The 18,851-nt window shown below is 44.0% G+C and overlaps 1 protein-coding gene across 1 annotated transcript in view; it reads right to left on the bottom strand.

The window, feature by feature from the left end:
* The window catches only part of LOC124613590 (serine/threonine-protein kinase mos), a 133,682-nt gene that overhangs the window by 21,908 nt on the left and 92,923 nt on the right, over nt 1–18,851 (bottom strand). The window contains exon 3 of the mRNA XM_047142305.1: nt 8,916–9,090. Within this exon, the coding sequence (XP_046998261.1) occupies nt 8,916–9,090 (175 nt within the window). The remainder of the gene's footprint in view (nt 1–8,915; nt 9,091–18,851) is intronic.

The following is an 18,851-nucleotide window of genomic DNA, read 5'->3' on the forward strand; positions in this document are numbered from 1 at the left end:
TTCGCTGCCTTCCTTAGCCTGGTGTTCCTCCTATGGTGTGGCCAGGAAGAGTGGGGATGGGGGGAGGGGGGACAATTTGGGGTTGTATTTCTTAGCATTGAAGTTAGACCTAGATTGCTTAGAGACTGCTGGTGTTTGACCACCAGCAATAGATGACGTACTACGTTTCATGGTGTGTCATTTGGCCTGATGCCACCCACTCCAACCAGGGGCTCTCCCCATGGGTGCCACAGCAAAAGCCACCTGGCAGGATGGTCATTGCTGCAAGTACCGATGCTCCAGGGTGATGGGCATCCACTCCTTGTCATACGTGGGGAGTTAACAGTGCAGTCATCAGCAGAGCGATCCAAGTGTGGTCAGGAGGCTGCAACCAACATGGTACATGGTGACCCCACCACAATGGACTGGCTACCTTGCTGGATATCAAGCGGAAATGAGCTAAGAAGTCCATTATCGTCGACAGCGCAGAAAGCAATACTGCACAGAGGATGGAGAAAAATGCACCCAGTAGGGTGACCTTGCCCAACAGCTGGAAAAAGAGTGGAAGTGCAGATCCACTTTGACGAAGGATGCAAGAGGTCTCAATGCATGATGGGCACTATGCACCATTTAAGGCACCCTTCCCCAATTGGCTCACTCTTCGGGAAAATTTTGAAAGATGGAGGTGAAAACCTACAGGGGACCATCATTTACAGGCCAAAACATGTGGGACTCCTTTTAGTTGGCTCTTATGACAGGCAGGAATACCTCAGAGGCCTATTTTAACTCCCGGACCCGCAGGAGGGAGTAAACTGTTCACTATGGTACCTGAATGTTGTGATGACAGTATTATACCACCTGACTTCACAAAAAGTAGAGCTATTGCATTGCCCAAGGGGATAAACACAAAAGACGGTACAGATTATAGAATACTATCCCTTATGTCACATTCATCAAAAATATTACTGTCAGTAGGTAAAGGGAGGATTAGGAACGAAATAGGTTGAAACTTAGCCAATGATCAATTTGGCTTCAGACAAGGGAAAGAAATGAGAAGCAATAACGGAACTGTGTCAGATTTTGGAAAGAAGATTAGATGTAATAGAGAAATATATACAGCATTTATTCACCTAGAGAAGCATTTGGTATATTGACTGGAAGTTGTTATTTGAAGCAGTGCATGAAGTAGCACCTGGTTGGAGGGACAGGTGATTAATAATGAGGATGTGCAAAAATCAGAGTATTGAGCTGGATATTAATGGTAGCACAAAACCAGAAGGAGAATTAAGACTTGGGTGCCGTATCGCCTTACTTGATATTTTCAACAAGGAGACAATAATAGCAGTGGAAGAATAATAGTCATAAAAATGGAAGAGTAAAGCAGATTGTCTGTGCGCTCATCACCATGGAGTTATGCTGTGCATCACTGTGCATTTATGCACATTCTTCTGGTGACTCCCACAACACTAATTGTGCACATGTGAAGACAGAGCTAAATAAAATGCTTGAGTTCTTAAATCAAGAGGTAACAAAACTAAGACTAGAAACAAACACCAAGAAGATGAAAGTTGTGGTTAAAGACAAGAACGGAGATAGAGGTAGGAGTGACATGAAAATAGGTAGTGAGCAATTCATGAAATTGATTGACTGATTAATTAATTAATTAATTAATTGTGAGGGGGGTTATGGGACAAAATGGCAAGGCCATCAGCCCTGTGATTCCAAAGTTATTCATGGAAGAGGGAGGGTCCACTAAAAGTGGACAGATCCAGTCAGAGGAGTAAAACTTGAACGAGGAAGTTAAAACACACACAGTAGAAGGCATAAAAGAGTAAACTAAATCTAAAAACCAGAAGAACATAGGGGTAAAAGAGCTGTCTTTGCACAGGGGAGTGGTAATCGTTCCAGATCAAGAAAACATGAAGAGAGGTCCCAACCACAACCACCTTGCCCTGCTCCAGGAGTAAAGCAAAATGTCTTATCTGAAAATAAAAACCATTTTCACAAAAGAAATTGAGGGCCAGTTCGACCATCTGTGAACTGTCTGCTAATATTAAAATTAAGGAATCTGGAAGACTATACCTAATAAAGGAGTCAAAAGAAGGTAACATTCCACCAATATATGGGATACTATCAGTCTGGCTCCATAACCACCCTGTGGGAGTGGGTTGTTACGCAAGAGAAAACAATGGGTGAGCCTGGAATGACCAAAGCGATATAGGTAAGACAGTGGACTACTACTCAGAGGAGAGGAAGGAAGAATTCCCAATGAAGGTAGTCTCCTTGACGGTGCAGAGTTTACTACTGAGAGCAGTAGTGCACCTGATGTCATTCCACTTTTGGGCAATGAGAGATTTGACATTGATCCGCATATCTGCAGCTGGAATTATGAAATAGAATGGGGTAAGTATATGCTTCTCTAGCCAAATGGTCAGCCAGTACATTTCCTGGGATGCCCACATGACTTGGGACCCAGAGAAAGCCAACTGAACAGGCAGCACGGGGTAAGGGCACAGAGAAGGTCATGGATAGCAGAAACCAAACATGACTAGAGTAGCATCAGTCAATAGCCTGCAGGCTGCTCATTGAGTGGGTACATATTAGAACACTGTGGAGGGAGGCCAGAGTAACAAAATGGAGGGTCCTGTCAATTGCTAGCAGCTCTGCAAAGAACACACACAATCCCGGCAATAAATAATGTTCGAAGCCTCAGGAGATGTGGAAGTGTATCCTGCCTTATGCCTCATCTTAGAACCATCAGTGTAGAAGATGGTGGCACTCAAACTCTGCAAGGATGGAACGTACAAGATGCAAAGAGACCCTAGGGATGACATACCTTAGGACCTTGGAATATGTCAGTCCTGATCTGGGCATATAGTCTTCAGGTGGAGAATACAGGGCAGCCACATCAGCTTATCAACAATAAGGACTGAGAAATGGGACTGTGCTTCAACATCTAGGGGCTGGTCGCTTAAATGAAGTTCTGTCTGTGTGTCAATGACAAAAATGCATAACCTGTGTTTTGGAGGGAGAAAACTGGAAGCCATGGAAGGCAGCCCATGTAGAGGCCTGACGAATGGCACCTGGGAGCCAACGCTCAACATATGCTACCCAGTGGGAGCTGCACCAGAGGCCCAACAGACGTTACAAACCTGTTGATGGCTATAAGGAAGAGTGCAACACTAAGGACAGAACCCTATGTGATACTTTTCTCCTGAATCTAGGGCTGCTGAGTGAAGTTCCAACTCTAACCCGGAAGAGCCAGTGGGATAAAAACTCATGAAAAAAAAATCTGAAGGGGGCCACAAAAGCCCCAGTCATGCAGAGTAACTGCAATGTTATAGTGCCAAGCCATATTGTATGCATTATGTAGGTCAAAGAAGACCATGACAAGATGCTGGTAGTTAATAGAAGCCTGTTGAATTGCTGTTTCCAATGTGAGTAAATGGTTGATTGGAGATTGTCCTTCCCAGAAGCTACACTGATAGGGGACAAGAGGCACCGGGATTTGAGTACCCAACATAATAAGAAACTAACCATCCTCTCAAGCAGTTTATGAAGATGTTTGTCAGGCTAACTGGGCAGCAGTTGTTGAGAGACATCTGGTTCTTTCCAGGCTTGAGGACACCATTGCAAGGGGGAAGGCACCTGTGAGCCAAATGTGGTTGAAGACACTGAGTAGATGTTGTCTCTGGGTAATGTCAAAGTGTTGGATCATCTGGTTTTGGATGGGATCTGGGCCTGGGGCCATGGCATGTGAAGAGGTAAGAACCTGCACGAATTCCCATTCAGTGAAGGGTCCAAGATAGGTTTCAGCTTGGTGAAGGTTTAAACAGAGGGGAATCTGTTCAGCATGGCATTTCAGCCAGAAAAAGGTCGCAGGATAGGAAGAGGATGCTGATGCTGTCCCAAAGCGTGTTGTGAGGTGTTCTGCGAGGACCAGTGGATCAGTATTCAGAACACCTTGGAGAGTACGACCCTGGACAGTTGACTGTCACTAGTGGCCCAGAAGCTATGGAGCTTGGACCAAGCCTGCGATGAAGAGGCAAATGCCCCCAGGGAGGAAACACAGTGCTCCCAGCATCCCTTTTTACCCTGCTTAATAAGGGAGCGAGCCTTAGTATGGAGATGCTTAAAAGCAAGGAAGTTGGTCTGTGAAGGGTGGAGCTTAAATCGTCGCAGCACCCGCCGGTGGTCCTGGGCAGCAACTGTGACATCCTGAGTCATGAGTGAGGTCAATTCATAGTAAAGTGTTACTGCATCATTTTTACCTGCAGCACCTGCTGCAAAGTCACACATGTAAATGTTACGGCCAGATAAGGCACTTGCAATAGGAAACTGCAATTGCTACATAGCTGCCAATTCCCTCAGTGCAGCTGAAAGTAGGAACCAACTACATTTAAGCTCAAAGGTTAGTTGTTTGAATCGGTAAGCATCTCTTGTCAGGCTGCTTGTTTCATTTGCTCCATGATTACAGTCACTGTACCAGAAAAATCTTATTAGGTATCTGTTAGCTGGATGGAGAACTAACTACAAGAAGGCCTGGCTCATATCTGCAACACTGGCAGAAAGTTGCATTAAAAAATGGATGAATGGTACAGTGAGTTCAGCAAGAAGGTTAGGCCCTCTTTTCAAGACATCATTACGTGAGGAACTCTTTTCATGTGAATATACGTTAAACACAATTGGCCACTTGATGCTCTCTTGACTCTTTCCAATCATTATTTGATTTGGCAAATAAATGGTGTTGGCAAAATTTTCTTGTTGAGCCAGTTCATCCTGTTTATTTCAGATGTAATTTGACTTCTGTGTCTCACATGTGGCATTGAAGATGTCGTCCTGTAGATGCCTATGGAGTGAGGAAGAGTTTCCCAGCATTAAAGATGTTATCTGGAAGAAAGACTGCCAATTTTTGTGGGAGGCAGACTACTCTTTGGTAACTCTCAATGGAACAGAAAGCATTAAATTCCTTAAGAAGTGCAGAATCCTTCTAACTCTGATCAGTCCTCATTTTTGCACTTTCCTGTGATCTCCAAATACCAGTCATTTCAGATTGCATTTTTAAGTGCTCTATTGAATGGCGTCTTTATCATGGCCTGATTTACAGAAATCCTTGTGCAGCTTCCACTAATGATCCATCTGAATTTCATACGCAGTAAAGTCAGTGATGCCGATAGGCATATTGGCACAGCATCCTAACAGTTATCCAGCCATGATGTGCTTCAATTAGTAGCTAAATGGGAAGATCATTGTATCACTCTGCAGGATTGACTAGTTGTAAATTGCTGATGTGTTGCCTTTTGAACTCTCGAGGTACTGACGGGTATCTTGAAAATGAGTGATGACACTCAAATGTAGCAATTGTATTGTGAGAATTGTTCCATGCACTTATCAGTGTCAGGTGGACCAGACGATGAGAGAGTGACTAATGCAATGATTGCCAGTGGGTAATTCACAACAACTTCCTGTTTTAAATTTTCAGTCAGTCATCTGCTAATGTAGCTAGAGTGGCTGCCACTATCAAAAAAGCAGCAGGTAAGTCTACTTACACCTGTGGGACCTGTTACATACATGTGGAGATAAGTGAATCCTGAACAGCTGGTATTCACAGTACCCAATGAGCTGTGTTCATTAGGATCAAACGATGAAGTAAAATGTTCTGAAATGCTGCAGATTGACTTCTATGATGGCTTCACTTGCAGAAAAGACAAAATTATTTTTCTCCTCTTTCTACAGTCTTTACTATGTGACCCTGGTTGGGGCAAAGAAAGGACCTATTACTAGGTCTCAAAATCTTGATGCAGTCATGAACATCCCTGGCTTTCTCGCCATCTTGTGCCCACTGACCATGCCATTTGCAAAATACACACTAGGTTTCTACTTTCTGCATGGACTTATGTGTTGCATGTCCTGACTTCAAGTGAATTTTGAGGGCTGCTGTAGATGGTATAATGTTAATTAATCTGCAATTTTCTCAACAAATCTTTTGAGCCATCTGTGGCCCATATACCTCTTCCGACATGAAGTCGGTCAGTTTCAGAGTGTTCCCTTCTGACAATTTTATCTTCTTTGTAGGAATTGTCCAGCATCTGCATATGTCTTCCAGCAAAGTGCAAAGCATCTTTCGAATTAAAACTCTACCATAAGCTTCTAGATTCTCCCCTACTGCCTGTACAACTTGAATGCACTCATTACAATCAGTAAGTGTTAAGAGATTCTGGAGAGTAGGAGTTGTGTTAGAAGTGTGATACCTTCCAGATAGTCTCAATTCACCTGGGTAATTTCATTTTTCATCATAGGTGCATGTAAAATTCCATTAATTTATTCATAAGGAGCTGCAGTTATGACTCAAAGAAATACATGTTTACTGATCATTGACAAGTTCAGGTCTGCATCGTAAGACGGTTCTGACTGTTACCAAAAATGAGTCCATTTATCAATGCCACCAAAAAATGGCCCTGGCTTGGTTTGTGGTAGTCCAACACTGTGGCTGTACAACTCTATAGGAACTGCAGAAGTTGTCCTGTTGGTCATAGTGTCAAACTCTTCCCTCAGTACTGCATTTTGTCTTCAGGATCAACTGCTTCAGAGTGTCACATGCTAAGACATCAGCTTTGTATTCTACATCATCAAGTAAATCTTTGATAGCATTATCCAATGCCATTAAACTAGTCAAAATTTCCTACAATTGACTACTAATGTATGCTCTCTGTTCTGTAGTTGTCAAGCAAATTTATTTGATTACTGGTGCAGACAGTCAGTCAGCATTTGTGCTCATATTTAGTCATGTCTGTAGTGTCACAGACAGGTGGCCACACTTGTCGAGCATTAATATTAAACTTTATCATTAGAGACTAATGATGTGCTTGTTGTGTAATCAAATTATTATTTTACACTCTACACAAATATTATTCCAACAGTTAGTATATGAACAGTAAGCTGATACATTTCAGTAATGAAAACAAATAAGCTAGATGCCACAATGCATAAATCATTTAGTTGAGAGTGTACCTTTTACATTACATATGAAGAAATTTCGCCATGTAGTCTCTAGGATCAATGTGCAAGTCCTCTCAAAGTGTCATAGATATCATACAGAAAATTTTTGTTGGTGCCGCTTTTCCTGGGTTTTGGCACAGAAAATGTGTGAGAACAATTAGAGAGTATTTTAACATCAAGTTACATACAGCCTTATTTGTGCAAAACATATACATCATCAAAGTTATATAACATCTGCCATTTGCAAAACATTGACACAATACAATTCCGAAACTTTGTTTTTATTTGACACAACTACTACATAAATTGTGGCTCCACACATTCAGTCTAGTATCTAGATGTTAACAACAGTACATAATTTCCAGCCTCATGGGACATCAATAATATAAGCAAGAAATAAAATATAATGGAATTTACACCATGGCATCTGTTTGTCTTCACTGAAAAGTGAGAGATCTCTGATGCACGACAATCATAGAACAGTTTGGAAGTGGCCAGGTGCCAATGCTGTGGCATATGGCTGGTGCCTCATGATCCAGCCACATGCCACACAGTGGAATGCAAAGGTTGCCACCCTGTCAGATGCCTGCAAACTGGTGCAGTTCACCATTGCCCGTGACAGCTGCAGCAGTATTGAAAATGCCACGTTCAGTGGATACAGCTGGTATTAGCATACATCTGCAAACCACATGGTAGCATGCAACTTCCCGGTATTATTCTGTTGGGTAGCCTTTATAGAATACCACCCAGCAGCCTACCAGCCAGTGGGAGTCCTATTCAGAACACCAATGTTCAACTTCTGAAGTCCCATGAGTATTTTTCTCTGAGTACAACATATTACTTCAGAACCTCGGAAATCACCAGTGCAGCCTACACCGATTGTGCCTGAGGCAGTGATTCTCACCTGTGACAGAGTGAGTGCTCACATGCTGCTTCCAGAACCATATTGTGTTAGTGACATTGATTCAGCAGATCACGACAATCTTTACAATGTCTGTACCTGAAAGCTGTTTCTGTTGTTTGCATTATTGTGTACTTTCTCTGTACTAATAAAGTTTCAATGTTCTTGGCTACCTGTGCATCTATCTCTCATTGTGCATGCCTGACCCACGATGGAATGCTTTAAATGCAGATCTCATGCATGCAGTCCTAGGATTCAACAAGAAGGTGGTGGAATCAGTCATGTTGTGAGTTAGTAGCACTACCTGGAATTGTGTCACTCCAGTTCTGGATTAGTATCATGTTTAAATGTTGGATACCTCTCATTGCTATGAAGTGTAAAATGAGTATCAGACAATGTTCTCCAACCTACTGTTCAGCTCTAAGTACAATATTTCAGTGATGGGTTCATCATCCAAGAAACTAATGCAGATATCACCCAAGTGGAATTGCCTGCAATATTTGCCAACATGAATCTGATTATGTATACTTGGGACCAGTTTAAACTTGCACTGTGTCATAGAAGAACTACTTCTTACACAACAGAAGAACTGAAGAAGCCTGTCTTCTAAGAATGACAGGCATGAGTAGCAACACTTCTACCACCTTGAGGACAGCTTGCCAAATATTGAAGACAAATTTAATGCATGGGCAGAGCAACACAGTACTGAATGTTGCCCAGCAGCAGATTTTTATCTCAAAAATGTGTTAAGATATCCACCTTCAAACATATTGCCTTTATTTTGGTAACAGTTTTAATTCTATTTATTTCATGAAGCAACAACACACGAAAGTAATTTTCTAGCAAGAAGTGGGCTCTGCATGAATCTGAGGAAGATAACACAAGAAATAGGGAGATTTTATTTGTGCAATTTGGTAATGCTATTGGAGATTTCTTCCTTCAAAGATACAAATACTGTGAAGTTACTTCTATTTTTGAGTAATATGTCTCAGAACAGAACACAGGATAATATAGTATAATAAAGTATCAATTTTACCATTAAGTTCCTTTGTTTTTTTGATTGCTTCTTCAAATTTAATGAGCTTCCAAAGTCAAAAAGTTTACATCTATCGGTATTCTCACAGACAATAACATTTCTTGGCTTCACATCGAGATGTAGTATATTCCTTCTGTGGCAGTACAGAAGAGCTTCAGCAATGTCAAGTGTATACCTACAAAAAGAAAAATATACAGCTATTTGGAGGTCAGACAGAAGTTTAGTTATAAATGTACACATCAAATGAACTTTAAAATTAAGTATAATGAATAGTGTTTGTAATTGTGGGGGGTGGGGGGGATAGGTGGTGCCACACTTGTGCACACTCTTACTAGAGAAATATCAAGAGCTCGAAAGTTGGGGTTAACTGTTTTCTATTATGCATTTCTGTGTGTGGTGCACCAATTGTCGTTAAGTAATAAGTGGTTGCATTTTCCTTATTTTATGTACTTTTATTTGAGAATGTAGTATTTCAATAATTATTGTAAGTTTATGGAGGCATATTTTTTAAAAAATATCAGCTTTCAGAATCATTCTGACAGAAAGAAAAAAAAGGCAGTTCTTTCACACTACTTTAGATAAGGTGTCTAATGTAGCAGAAAACCTCATAAGCCACTAGACATTTCTCATATTGTTGCCTCAAATAGAAAGCAAACTCCCTGTCCTGTCTATGTCTATAACTATGATGTACACACTGAACATGTAGTGTTCATGCTTTCATACACCCCATGCACTGTCTAATGGCTGATCCTCTTAATGTAGGGATCTGTATTAAATAGCATTTCAAGTTCCAATGTAAGGAACCACCAACCTTGATGTCTTGCTTGTCACTGCCAGTCACTCACTATCCCAGTGATGCATGGGAATGTAACTCGACAGCAAGTATACTGTGCACAATGACACAGCGTTCCATATTTACGCAAGTAGCTCAACCTTGGGTTGATCCTGAAGGAACCTACAGACAGTAAGAGTAATCTTTATACACTCCTGGAAATTGAAATAAGAACACCGTGAATTCATTGTCTCAGGAAGGGGAAACTTTATTGACACATTCCTGGGGTCAGATACATCACATGATCACACTGACAGAACGACAGGCACATAGACACAGGCAACAGAGCATGCACAATGTCGGCACTAGTACAGTGTATATCCACCTTTCGCAGCAATGCAGGCTGCTATTCTCCCATGGAGACGATCGTAGAGATGCTGGATGTAGTCCTGTGGAACGGCTTGCCATTCCATTTCCACCTGGCGCCTCAGTTGGACCAGCGTTCATGCTGGACGTGCAGACCGCGTGAGACGACGCTTCATCCAGTCCCATACATGCTCAATGGGGGACAGATCCGGAGATCTTGCTGGCCAGGGTAGTTGACTTACACTTTCTAGAGCACGTTGGGTGGCACGGGATACATGCGGACGTGCATTGTCCTGTTGGAACAGCACGTTCCCTTGCCGGTCTAGGAATGGTAGAACGATGGGTTCGATGACGGTTTGGATGTACCGTGCACTATTCAGTGTCCCCTCGACGATCACCAGTGGTGTACGGCCAGTGTAGGAGATCGCTCCCCACACCATGATGCCGGGTGTTGGCCCTGTGTGCCTCGGTCGTATGCAGTCCTGATTGTGGCGCTCACCTGCACGGCGCCAAACACGCATACGACCATCATTGGCACCAAGGCAGAAGCGACTCTCATCGCTGAAGACGACGCGTCTCCATTCGTCCCTCCATTCACGCCTGTCGCGACACCACTGGAGGCGGGCTGCACGATGTTGGGGCGTGAGCGGAAGACGGCCTAACGGTGTGCGGGACCGTAGCCCAGCTTCATGGAGACGGTTGCGAATGGTCCTCGCCGATACCCCAGGAGCAACAGTGTCCCTCATTTGCTGGGAAGTGGCGGTGCGGTCCCCTACGGCACTGCGTAGGATCCTACGGTCTTGGCGTGCATCCGTGCGTCGCTGCGGTCCGGTCCCAGGTCGACGGGCACGTGCACCTTCCGCCGACCACTGGCGACAACATCGATGTACTGTGGAGACCTCACGCCCCAAGTGTTGAGCAATTCGGCGGTAAGTCCACCCGGCCTCCCGCATGCCCACTATACGCTCTCGCTCAAAGTCCGTCAACTGCACATACGGTTCACGTCCACGCTGTCGCGGCATGCTACCAGTGTTAAGACTGCGATGGAGCTCCGTATGCCACGGCAAACTGGCTGACACTGACTGCGGCGGTGCCCAAATGCTGCGCAGCTAGCGCCATTCGACGGCCAACACCGCGGTTCCTGGTGTGTCCGCTGTGCCGTGCGTGTGATCATTGCTTGTACAGCCCTCTCGCAGTGTCCGGAGCAAGTATGGTGGGTCTGACACACCGGTGTCAATGTGTTCTTTTTTCCATTTCCAGGAGTGTATATGAAGGTCTTAATGATCCATATTTCTACAGACCGTAATCCAGCTGGTATTATATAAACGCTTTATAGAACTGGAGCAGGCATGCTCTGTTTACTCCCCATGAATTGAGAGATTTTAGGATGTCATGTAGCTAAGCTAATATGGTTTTTATTTGTCTTTGATATGGAAGCTAGTTGAGTGTTATCGCAAACAGGCTAATAAAAATCAGGAAATCTTGCATGAGCAGTTCTGACTCACTAATATGAATCACAGGTAAGTCACAAATCCATCTTAAATGTTTTAGAGAACAGACAGACTTTCATAATGAGAATTTAAATGCTGACTAAATTGTCCACACCTCCAATCACCTAATGGTTTGTTGCAGGTAGCGAACAGTAGTAAATTAATTGCAGCTAGTGCAAAATGCCACAAAATCATAAAAAAAAGAGCACCGTATTCACTTCCTTATCACACACACAATCACACATGTAACAGCATACTTTTACGAGTGACTCTTCGGCACACTTTTCTTCATGAAATTGAACTATGGAACAGCCAGGAGGGAATGTAACAATATTATGAAAAGGATAGTTGCTATTCATCATATCATCGAGAAGCTGTGTCGCAGGTAGGCACAACAAAATGCCTCTCAGAAAGTGAACTTACAGCCCCCAACAAGGCCTTTTATCGGAAATACACATGCACACACATGACCGACCACAGTTTCTGACTGCTGAGGCCACACTGTGAACATCAGCGCATGATGGGAGAGGCAACTGGGTAGCAGGAGTAAAGAGGAGGCTGGGGTGGGGATGAGGAGGGACAGCAGGGTATGGTGGGGGTCGGTAAAGTGCTGTTTTTGGGTACATACAGGGACAAAGTTGAGAGAGGATAGGGCAGTTATGTGTAGTTGGGAGGTTGACGGAGGGCGGGGGTAATGGGAAAGGAGAGAAGTAGAGAGACTGTGGGTGTGTTGGTGGAAGAGAGGGCTATGTAGAGTTGAAATGGGAACAGGAAAGGGGCTAGATGGGTAAGAACAATTACTAATGAAGGTTGAGGCCAGGAGAGTTACAGGAACATAGGCTATATCACAGGGAGAGGTGTTGGCATAACAACCAACAAGCTGTCTGCATGAATGGCCACCAACAAACTATGATGAGGAACAAGCTGGACAATCCCATTGCTGAGCATGCTGCCCAACATGACGTATTTTATTTCAGTGACTGCTTCACAGCCTGTGCCATATGGATCCTTTCCACCAACACCAGGTTTTTCCGAATTGCGCAGATGGGAACTCTCCCTGCAATATATCTTATGTTCCCGTAACTCTCCTGCCCTAAATCTTCATTAGTCACTGCCCTTGCCCATCTAGCCTCTTCCCTGTTCCCATTCCAACACTACACAGCTCTCTATTCCACCAATGCACTCACATCTTTTTACTTCTCCCCTTCCCACTAACCCCCTCCTCCTCCTGTCAACCTCCTGACTGCACCTTGCTAACCTACTCTCTCTCCTTCTCACCCCTATATGCTGGCACAATCAGCACTTTGTTGTCACCTACCCTACCCTGCTATCCCTCACCCTCCCCACCCCAGCCCAACCCCCTCTTTACCCCCACCACTCATCATGCACTGCTGCTCGCCGTGTGGCCTCAGCAGCAGGAGACTGTGGTGTAAGTGCGAGGGGGAGAGAGGGAGGGGGGGGGGGGGGGGGGAGAGAGAGAGAGAGAGAGAGAGAGAGAGAGAGAGAGAGAGAGAGAGAGAGAGAGAGAGAGAGAGAGAGAATTTCCAATGAAGGCCTTGCTGGCTGAAAGCTAAGCTTGCTTTCTGACAATCTTTATGTTGTGCCTTTCTGCAACTCAGCATCTCTGCTGTATGCTGAGTAGCAACATCCTTCTCATAATTTCTTCATGAAACAATCAGTCAGGCACCCAGTATCATTGGATGACCTTGGCCTTTATTTAAGAAAAACACTAAGTAGGAAGGACTTTATAAAGATGAACAGATGTCTCTAGAACCACCATTTGTTGAACTGCCTGTTGATATCATGGCTCTGAAGGAAATCTTAGGCGTTTTCAAGATCAAAAGACATTCCTACGAAACTGACACACAACACTACAATAAGCATTTTGGCATGTACGGTCCTCTACTGGTTTTAGGAGAGATTAAGATAATTACTTTCAAATGTGTGGAAGCTGTTAATTTTCCCCCAGATTCAGATGAAAGGTGGAGAAGATTCTTTTAGCAATTACTGTGTAGAGTCAGAGCATGGTGCAAACACTCATGGTCTAGTGTCAAATCGTGAACCATTAAGAATGCATTCACTGAAAACGGGAAATTGTAAAATTCCTGAGTATGGAGCTACATTCACAGTTGCTACTCTCAGTGATTTCTTTGTCTTAGTGAAATTCTAGAACCAGTCGAAGTACGAGGCACTGGGTGAACTACTACTACTTTGTCTGCATTATGTCTTTCTTGCTGGAAACTTCCAGTGGGTGTTATGCCAGTAATTGGCCCTCTCCCAATTTGTCCATAAATCATTCTAGCGGTTTCCTATTCTACTGTGGCCTTTGTGGTACTGTTTATGGAGAATGGAAACACTCCATAATCTCTGCTTGCTCTCCTTAACAACTTGGCAGAGTTTTGCCATCATTATCTAATGCTGGTTCTCAACAGCTGTTGATCACTTAATCCTGTGCAGAGCTGCATTCATGGCTAATGCTCCCATTGAAGTCATTCTTTGTGTATAGGATGTAACCAATCATACAAGGGTGCCAGATGCTTTGACATGGGTCTATTGCAGATGGACAGAGTATCCTGCTTTGTAATAACAGGTATTTACTCCGCCTAAGTGTTAAACCCTTATACATTCAAGATTTAAAATTAAAGGGTTGTCTCAGGCAAACTTGTTCCAATTAATGCAATAAATTGAAGTTCAGCATTTAAAATACTCATAAACATTAGATGTATGTATGAAGTTCATTCAAATGAAACCTGGTTAGTGCATCTACCTTTGCCTTACATGTAAGGTCGCACCACGTAACTGCAGGTATGGCGGTTCCAACTATTGGTAGAGAGAGTGACGCATGCACACCATTTGATGTTGCATAGTGCCAGTGAGGTTTCACGCCAAAGAGAAGATGGTCACGCAAGTTATCATCTACTACCGAATGTGCAGGCGAGTAAGCAGGAACAACAAGGAGTGATTCGAGTTTTGGCAGCAGAGGGAGTTGGAGGCCGTGAAATGTATCAATGGATGAAGGCTGTGTGCGGTGATTACAGTCTGGGTCATTCAAGTGTTGCATAATTGCACAAATGATTCCTTGAGGGGCATTAGTCCCTGGAAGGCTATGCTCGCCCTGGACAGGCTCATCGGGTCATCACACCGGAGATGGTTGCAGAAGTGAATTCTTTAGTCTTTGACAACCACAGAATCACCATGGATGAGATCCATCAGTTTGGGTATTAGCATGGGCACCGCCCACACCATAATGCATGAACACTTGAACTTTAGAAAAATCTGTGCACAGTGGGTTCCTCACTGACTGCCGAACAGCACAATACTCTAATGGCACTGTCTTTGAGTCATCTGCAATGTTATCATGAGGAGGAATACAGCTTTCTGTTGCATATTGTCACACATGACCAAACATGGCGTCATCATTTTGAACTCTAAAGGAAGTGTCAGAGCAAGCAGTGGAAACACACGACTTCACCACCTCCAAAGAAATCGAATGCCATGACTACCACTTATTGAGTTCCTCGAATGGGGAACCACCATCAATGCCCAGTGTTATCAAGCCACAGACCCTTAGACGAGCCATCAAGTTGAAGCATCAAGGCGTATTGTCCAGTTGTGTTATCCTCCTGCATGATAATGCCTGCCCACACACGGCCAATGCCATGAAGACTATATTGCAGCAGTTTCGGTGGGAAACTGTTGGAACATCCACTGTACAGTCCTGACCTTTCACCATGTGACTCATGTGTTTGGACCTCTAAAACAAGCTATTCATGAACATCGATCTGCAACAGACGACTAAGAGTGTGACTGGGTTCAGGCCTGGATCTGACAGCAGCCTACTAGCTTCTTCAAGAATGGAATCGACCGGCTAGTGTCACAGTGGGATAAATGTGCCAACTGTCTTGGAGACTATTTTTGAGTATGTGTACTGTGTATAACTACATTTTTGAGTTAGTAAAATCATTACCATTTCTTTACACTAGTGACGGGGTTTCATTTGAATGCCCCTTATACATATAAACACTATATGGCTGAAAGCAAGGGGAAACTATAGTACGTATTTTTTCTGAGGACATGCAGATCTATTGTATGGTTTAATGAGGGCATCATCATGGGTAAAATTTGCCAGAGGTAAAATATCCCACCCACTCAGAACTGCGCTGGATACCATTTAGGAGGATACCATTAAGTAAATAAAGTAAAGAAATGTATCTTGTGATCTATGGGCTCAAGTGCAATGTGTTAGATCCCTTAATTGGGTACATAGGTTAGAAAATTTAAAAAAGGTTGAAGTGGAATTAGTGAAGCACAGTGTCAGGAAGAACACAGGACACCTGGTCAGGTGAGTATATCCAGTTATTGAAGGCCTTGCGGACCACACAGTGCTTCCTCAAACTGCCTCCATTCCTTTCAGTTTGTGCTTGATTCCACCAGGTGTCTTCCATCCCTAGGGCTACCAGGTCCTTGCTAGGTAATCGTATGAGGGTGTCTGGTGTTTGCTTCCCCCTCAAGTGCCTTCTTCACCATCATCCTTTTGGCATATGGGTGAGATGGCCCATTCACTGAATTCTTTTGCTCCTCAGCTTGCCTAAGATTGTTGATTGTTGCATCAAGAGGTAGATTTTCACATACTTCCTCCTCTTTCATTCTCCTTTAACTAAGATGGGTCCTCATGTCTGCCTCATTATCCTTCTTTCAAATGATAGATTTTCCTTTGCTTGATTAATCACGCTCCATGTTTCTGATCCATAAATGAATGCTAGGCATATCACTGTAGTACAGATCATCATCTTAGTGTTCACTGATATTGATGCTGAGCTGACTGTAACCATGAAGGAATATATGCATTTCATTCCCACTGCTGTGTTTTCTTGATGTCCATTTCTGTGGTGTTTTCACTGGTAAACTAAGATCTTAAGTATTTGAACTGATGGACACACTAACCTCATGCCATCTATCTCATGAAAATCTTCGTGCTCTCGTGTTCTTCGTAGTTGCATGAACTCTTGATTCGCCTTTACACCAACATTCTGTTCTTAGTTGTCCATTTTCTTGTACATTTCTTTCAACTCACTGTTTGCTTCTCTTGGTATTACTGTATCCTATGCAGATGTGAGACAATTTGAATTACCATCCATCTGTACTCCGACCCACCCCTATTGCCTACATTCCCTGATCACTTTCTGTAAGATGAGATTGAATAAAACCCACAAGAGCTTCCCCCTGTCTGTGACCTGTCTCAATCTCTAACATTTCTTGGAAGCTTGCTGGTGCCCTTGATCCATACATAAACATTTGCTATATTCTCACTAGATCCTCGGGGATCCTTAAGTCACACAGTGCACCATATAGGCTATTCTTGTGGATGCTGTCAAATGAACATTAAAAATTGATGAACAGACTGTAGATAACTATCATAATACTAGTGTTTTTCTAAACAACTGTCAGTTGGTCAAGAGGCAGCTTGGTACTCCTGTATGTTGTTCTCTATTGTAGAGGGGATGTCGGATGAGGATGGTAACTGTCAGGATGCACCGTATTAAAACTCGTTAGAGTTTCCCCAAGTGATTTATTATTTCCAGCTACAGTGCCCCCGATCCTCTCGGTCTGTGTCATCGGGTCCTGCAATGCTGAGGACACCACTTTGCTGCCTGCGAAATGCCTTGGCGTGGAATGGCTGCCTCAGCAACCCGTACAATGCCCTGCTGTGTGTTGGCCTCGTACAGCCGCATAGTTGCGACTGCGTCAGAATGCGCCGCCAGTCGACTCAGCGGTTGGTTGGTTTGGGGAAGGAGACCAGACAGCGTGGTCATCGGTCTCATCGGATTAGGGAAGGATGGGGAAGGAAGTCGGCCGTGCCCTTTCAGAGGAACCATCCCGTCATTTGCCTGGAGTGATTTAGGGAAATCACGGAAAACCTAAATCACGATGGCCGGACGCGGGACTGAACCGTCGTCCTCCCGAATGCGAGTCCAGTGTCTAACCACTGCGCCACCTCGCTCGGTCGACTCAGCGGTCTCCGTCCCTGCCCTCTCAGCACCACCAGCGGAAGCTGCAAGGCAGCCTGCGGCGTGCTTCCTCTCCGGCGTGTCTAAGGTCATGGCGACAACAAGCACCTGTGATCCAGCATCCGAATCTGTGGCCCTCACCTCGGATGCTTCCGGTGTGTGTTGGAAGCCAACTAGACTGTTCACAGTAGCGAGCCGTGGCGTGGCCCACGGCTGGCTGGCTGTGTGGACTGGAATGCTGGTGCCCCATCTGTTGCTGCTTGTAGCTGGTGGTGTGACATGCCCCGCCATCCAGGAGTGCTGTCATACTTTAATGCCTTGTTAGTGAACCGTCGCCTATTTATACACAGCAGTCCGCCTCTGTTTTGCTAATGTGCCGCTGCGAGTAATGTACTTTTAACACCTGGGTTGTGCCAGTGGGCCCCTTCTGCCTGTAACTTGCACCATGCACACCACTGCATTTACTCTTTTCAGCGGGTCTACGGCCCTGTGGCCTCCATTCTAATTTGCAACCGCTTGTAAGTGTAACTTACTGTCAACAGGCCCGCACCTGGCTGTAACTTGTGTGCTCAGAAATATTGCACCGAAGCTAACCTTTTCCCATCTTAAACAGTGGTGCCACTACACTATGAATGGTTGAATTTTCTGAGGATGATGATGGACAATACCTGTAGTTATCACATTCCAGCTTGCTTCCCTTCTTGTGTATCAGGCATATATTGGTCAGGTGAGTATAGGGTTATAAATACAACATGAAATGCATATCTCAAGATCGGTGTCTTAGTGTGCAATGCCTGATCTCTGCATCTTAATACAATTTTTGTATCAAAGTGTTATTACTAGCTGGTATGTCCTGAAATAGTTTAATCCACATGTTGATCAACTCAACCCATAGAAGATGAATGACTCTGCGACTGTTCAGTAATACAGAGCAACACACCTACCTTAATAACCCTGTCACCAGTGCATGAGGTGTTGCATGAGGAGAGGACAGTCAGCAGAGGCAGTGCAACATCCCAGTCACCGCTATTGGCCAATCTCTCTGTGATATTTACACAGGGGACCACCAGAAAGGTCAGGTGTACTCAAACAGCAAAACACTGACAACTGCATTGCTGCTATTACTCACACAGTGTTACTACACATATCTTAGTTTGGTTAATCGATCACATAGACTTCAATGGTGGCAATATGCAGCAACTCCTTTGATGTGACTTTTCAGGCTTTCCCAAGGGATCTGTTGTAAATATACTTCTCGGGTTTGCTCCGAGGTCATATTGTGTCAATTGCACAATATTTC

Source organism: Schistocerca americana, chromosome 4 (assembly GCF_021461395.2).
Source record: "Schistocerca americana isolate TAMUIC-IGC-003095 chromosome 4, iqSchAmer2.1, whole genome shotgun sequence".
NCBI classification, from domain to species: Eukaryota; Metazoa; Arthropoda; class Insecta; order Orthoptera; family Acrididae; genus Schistocerca; species Schistocerca americana.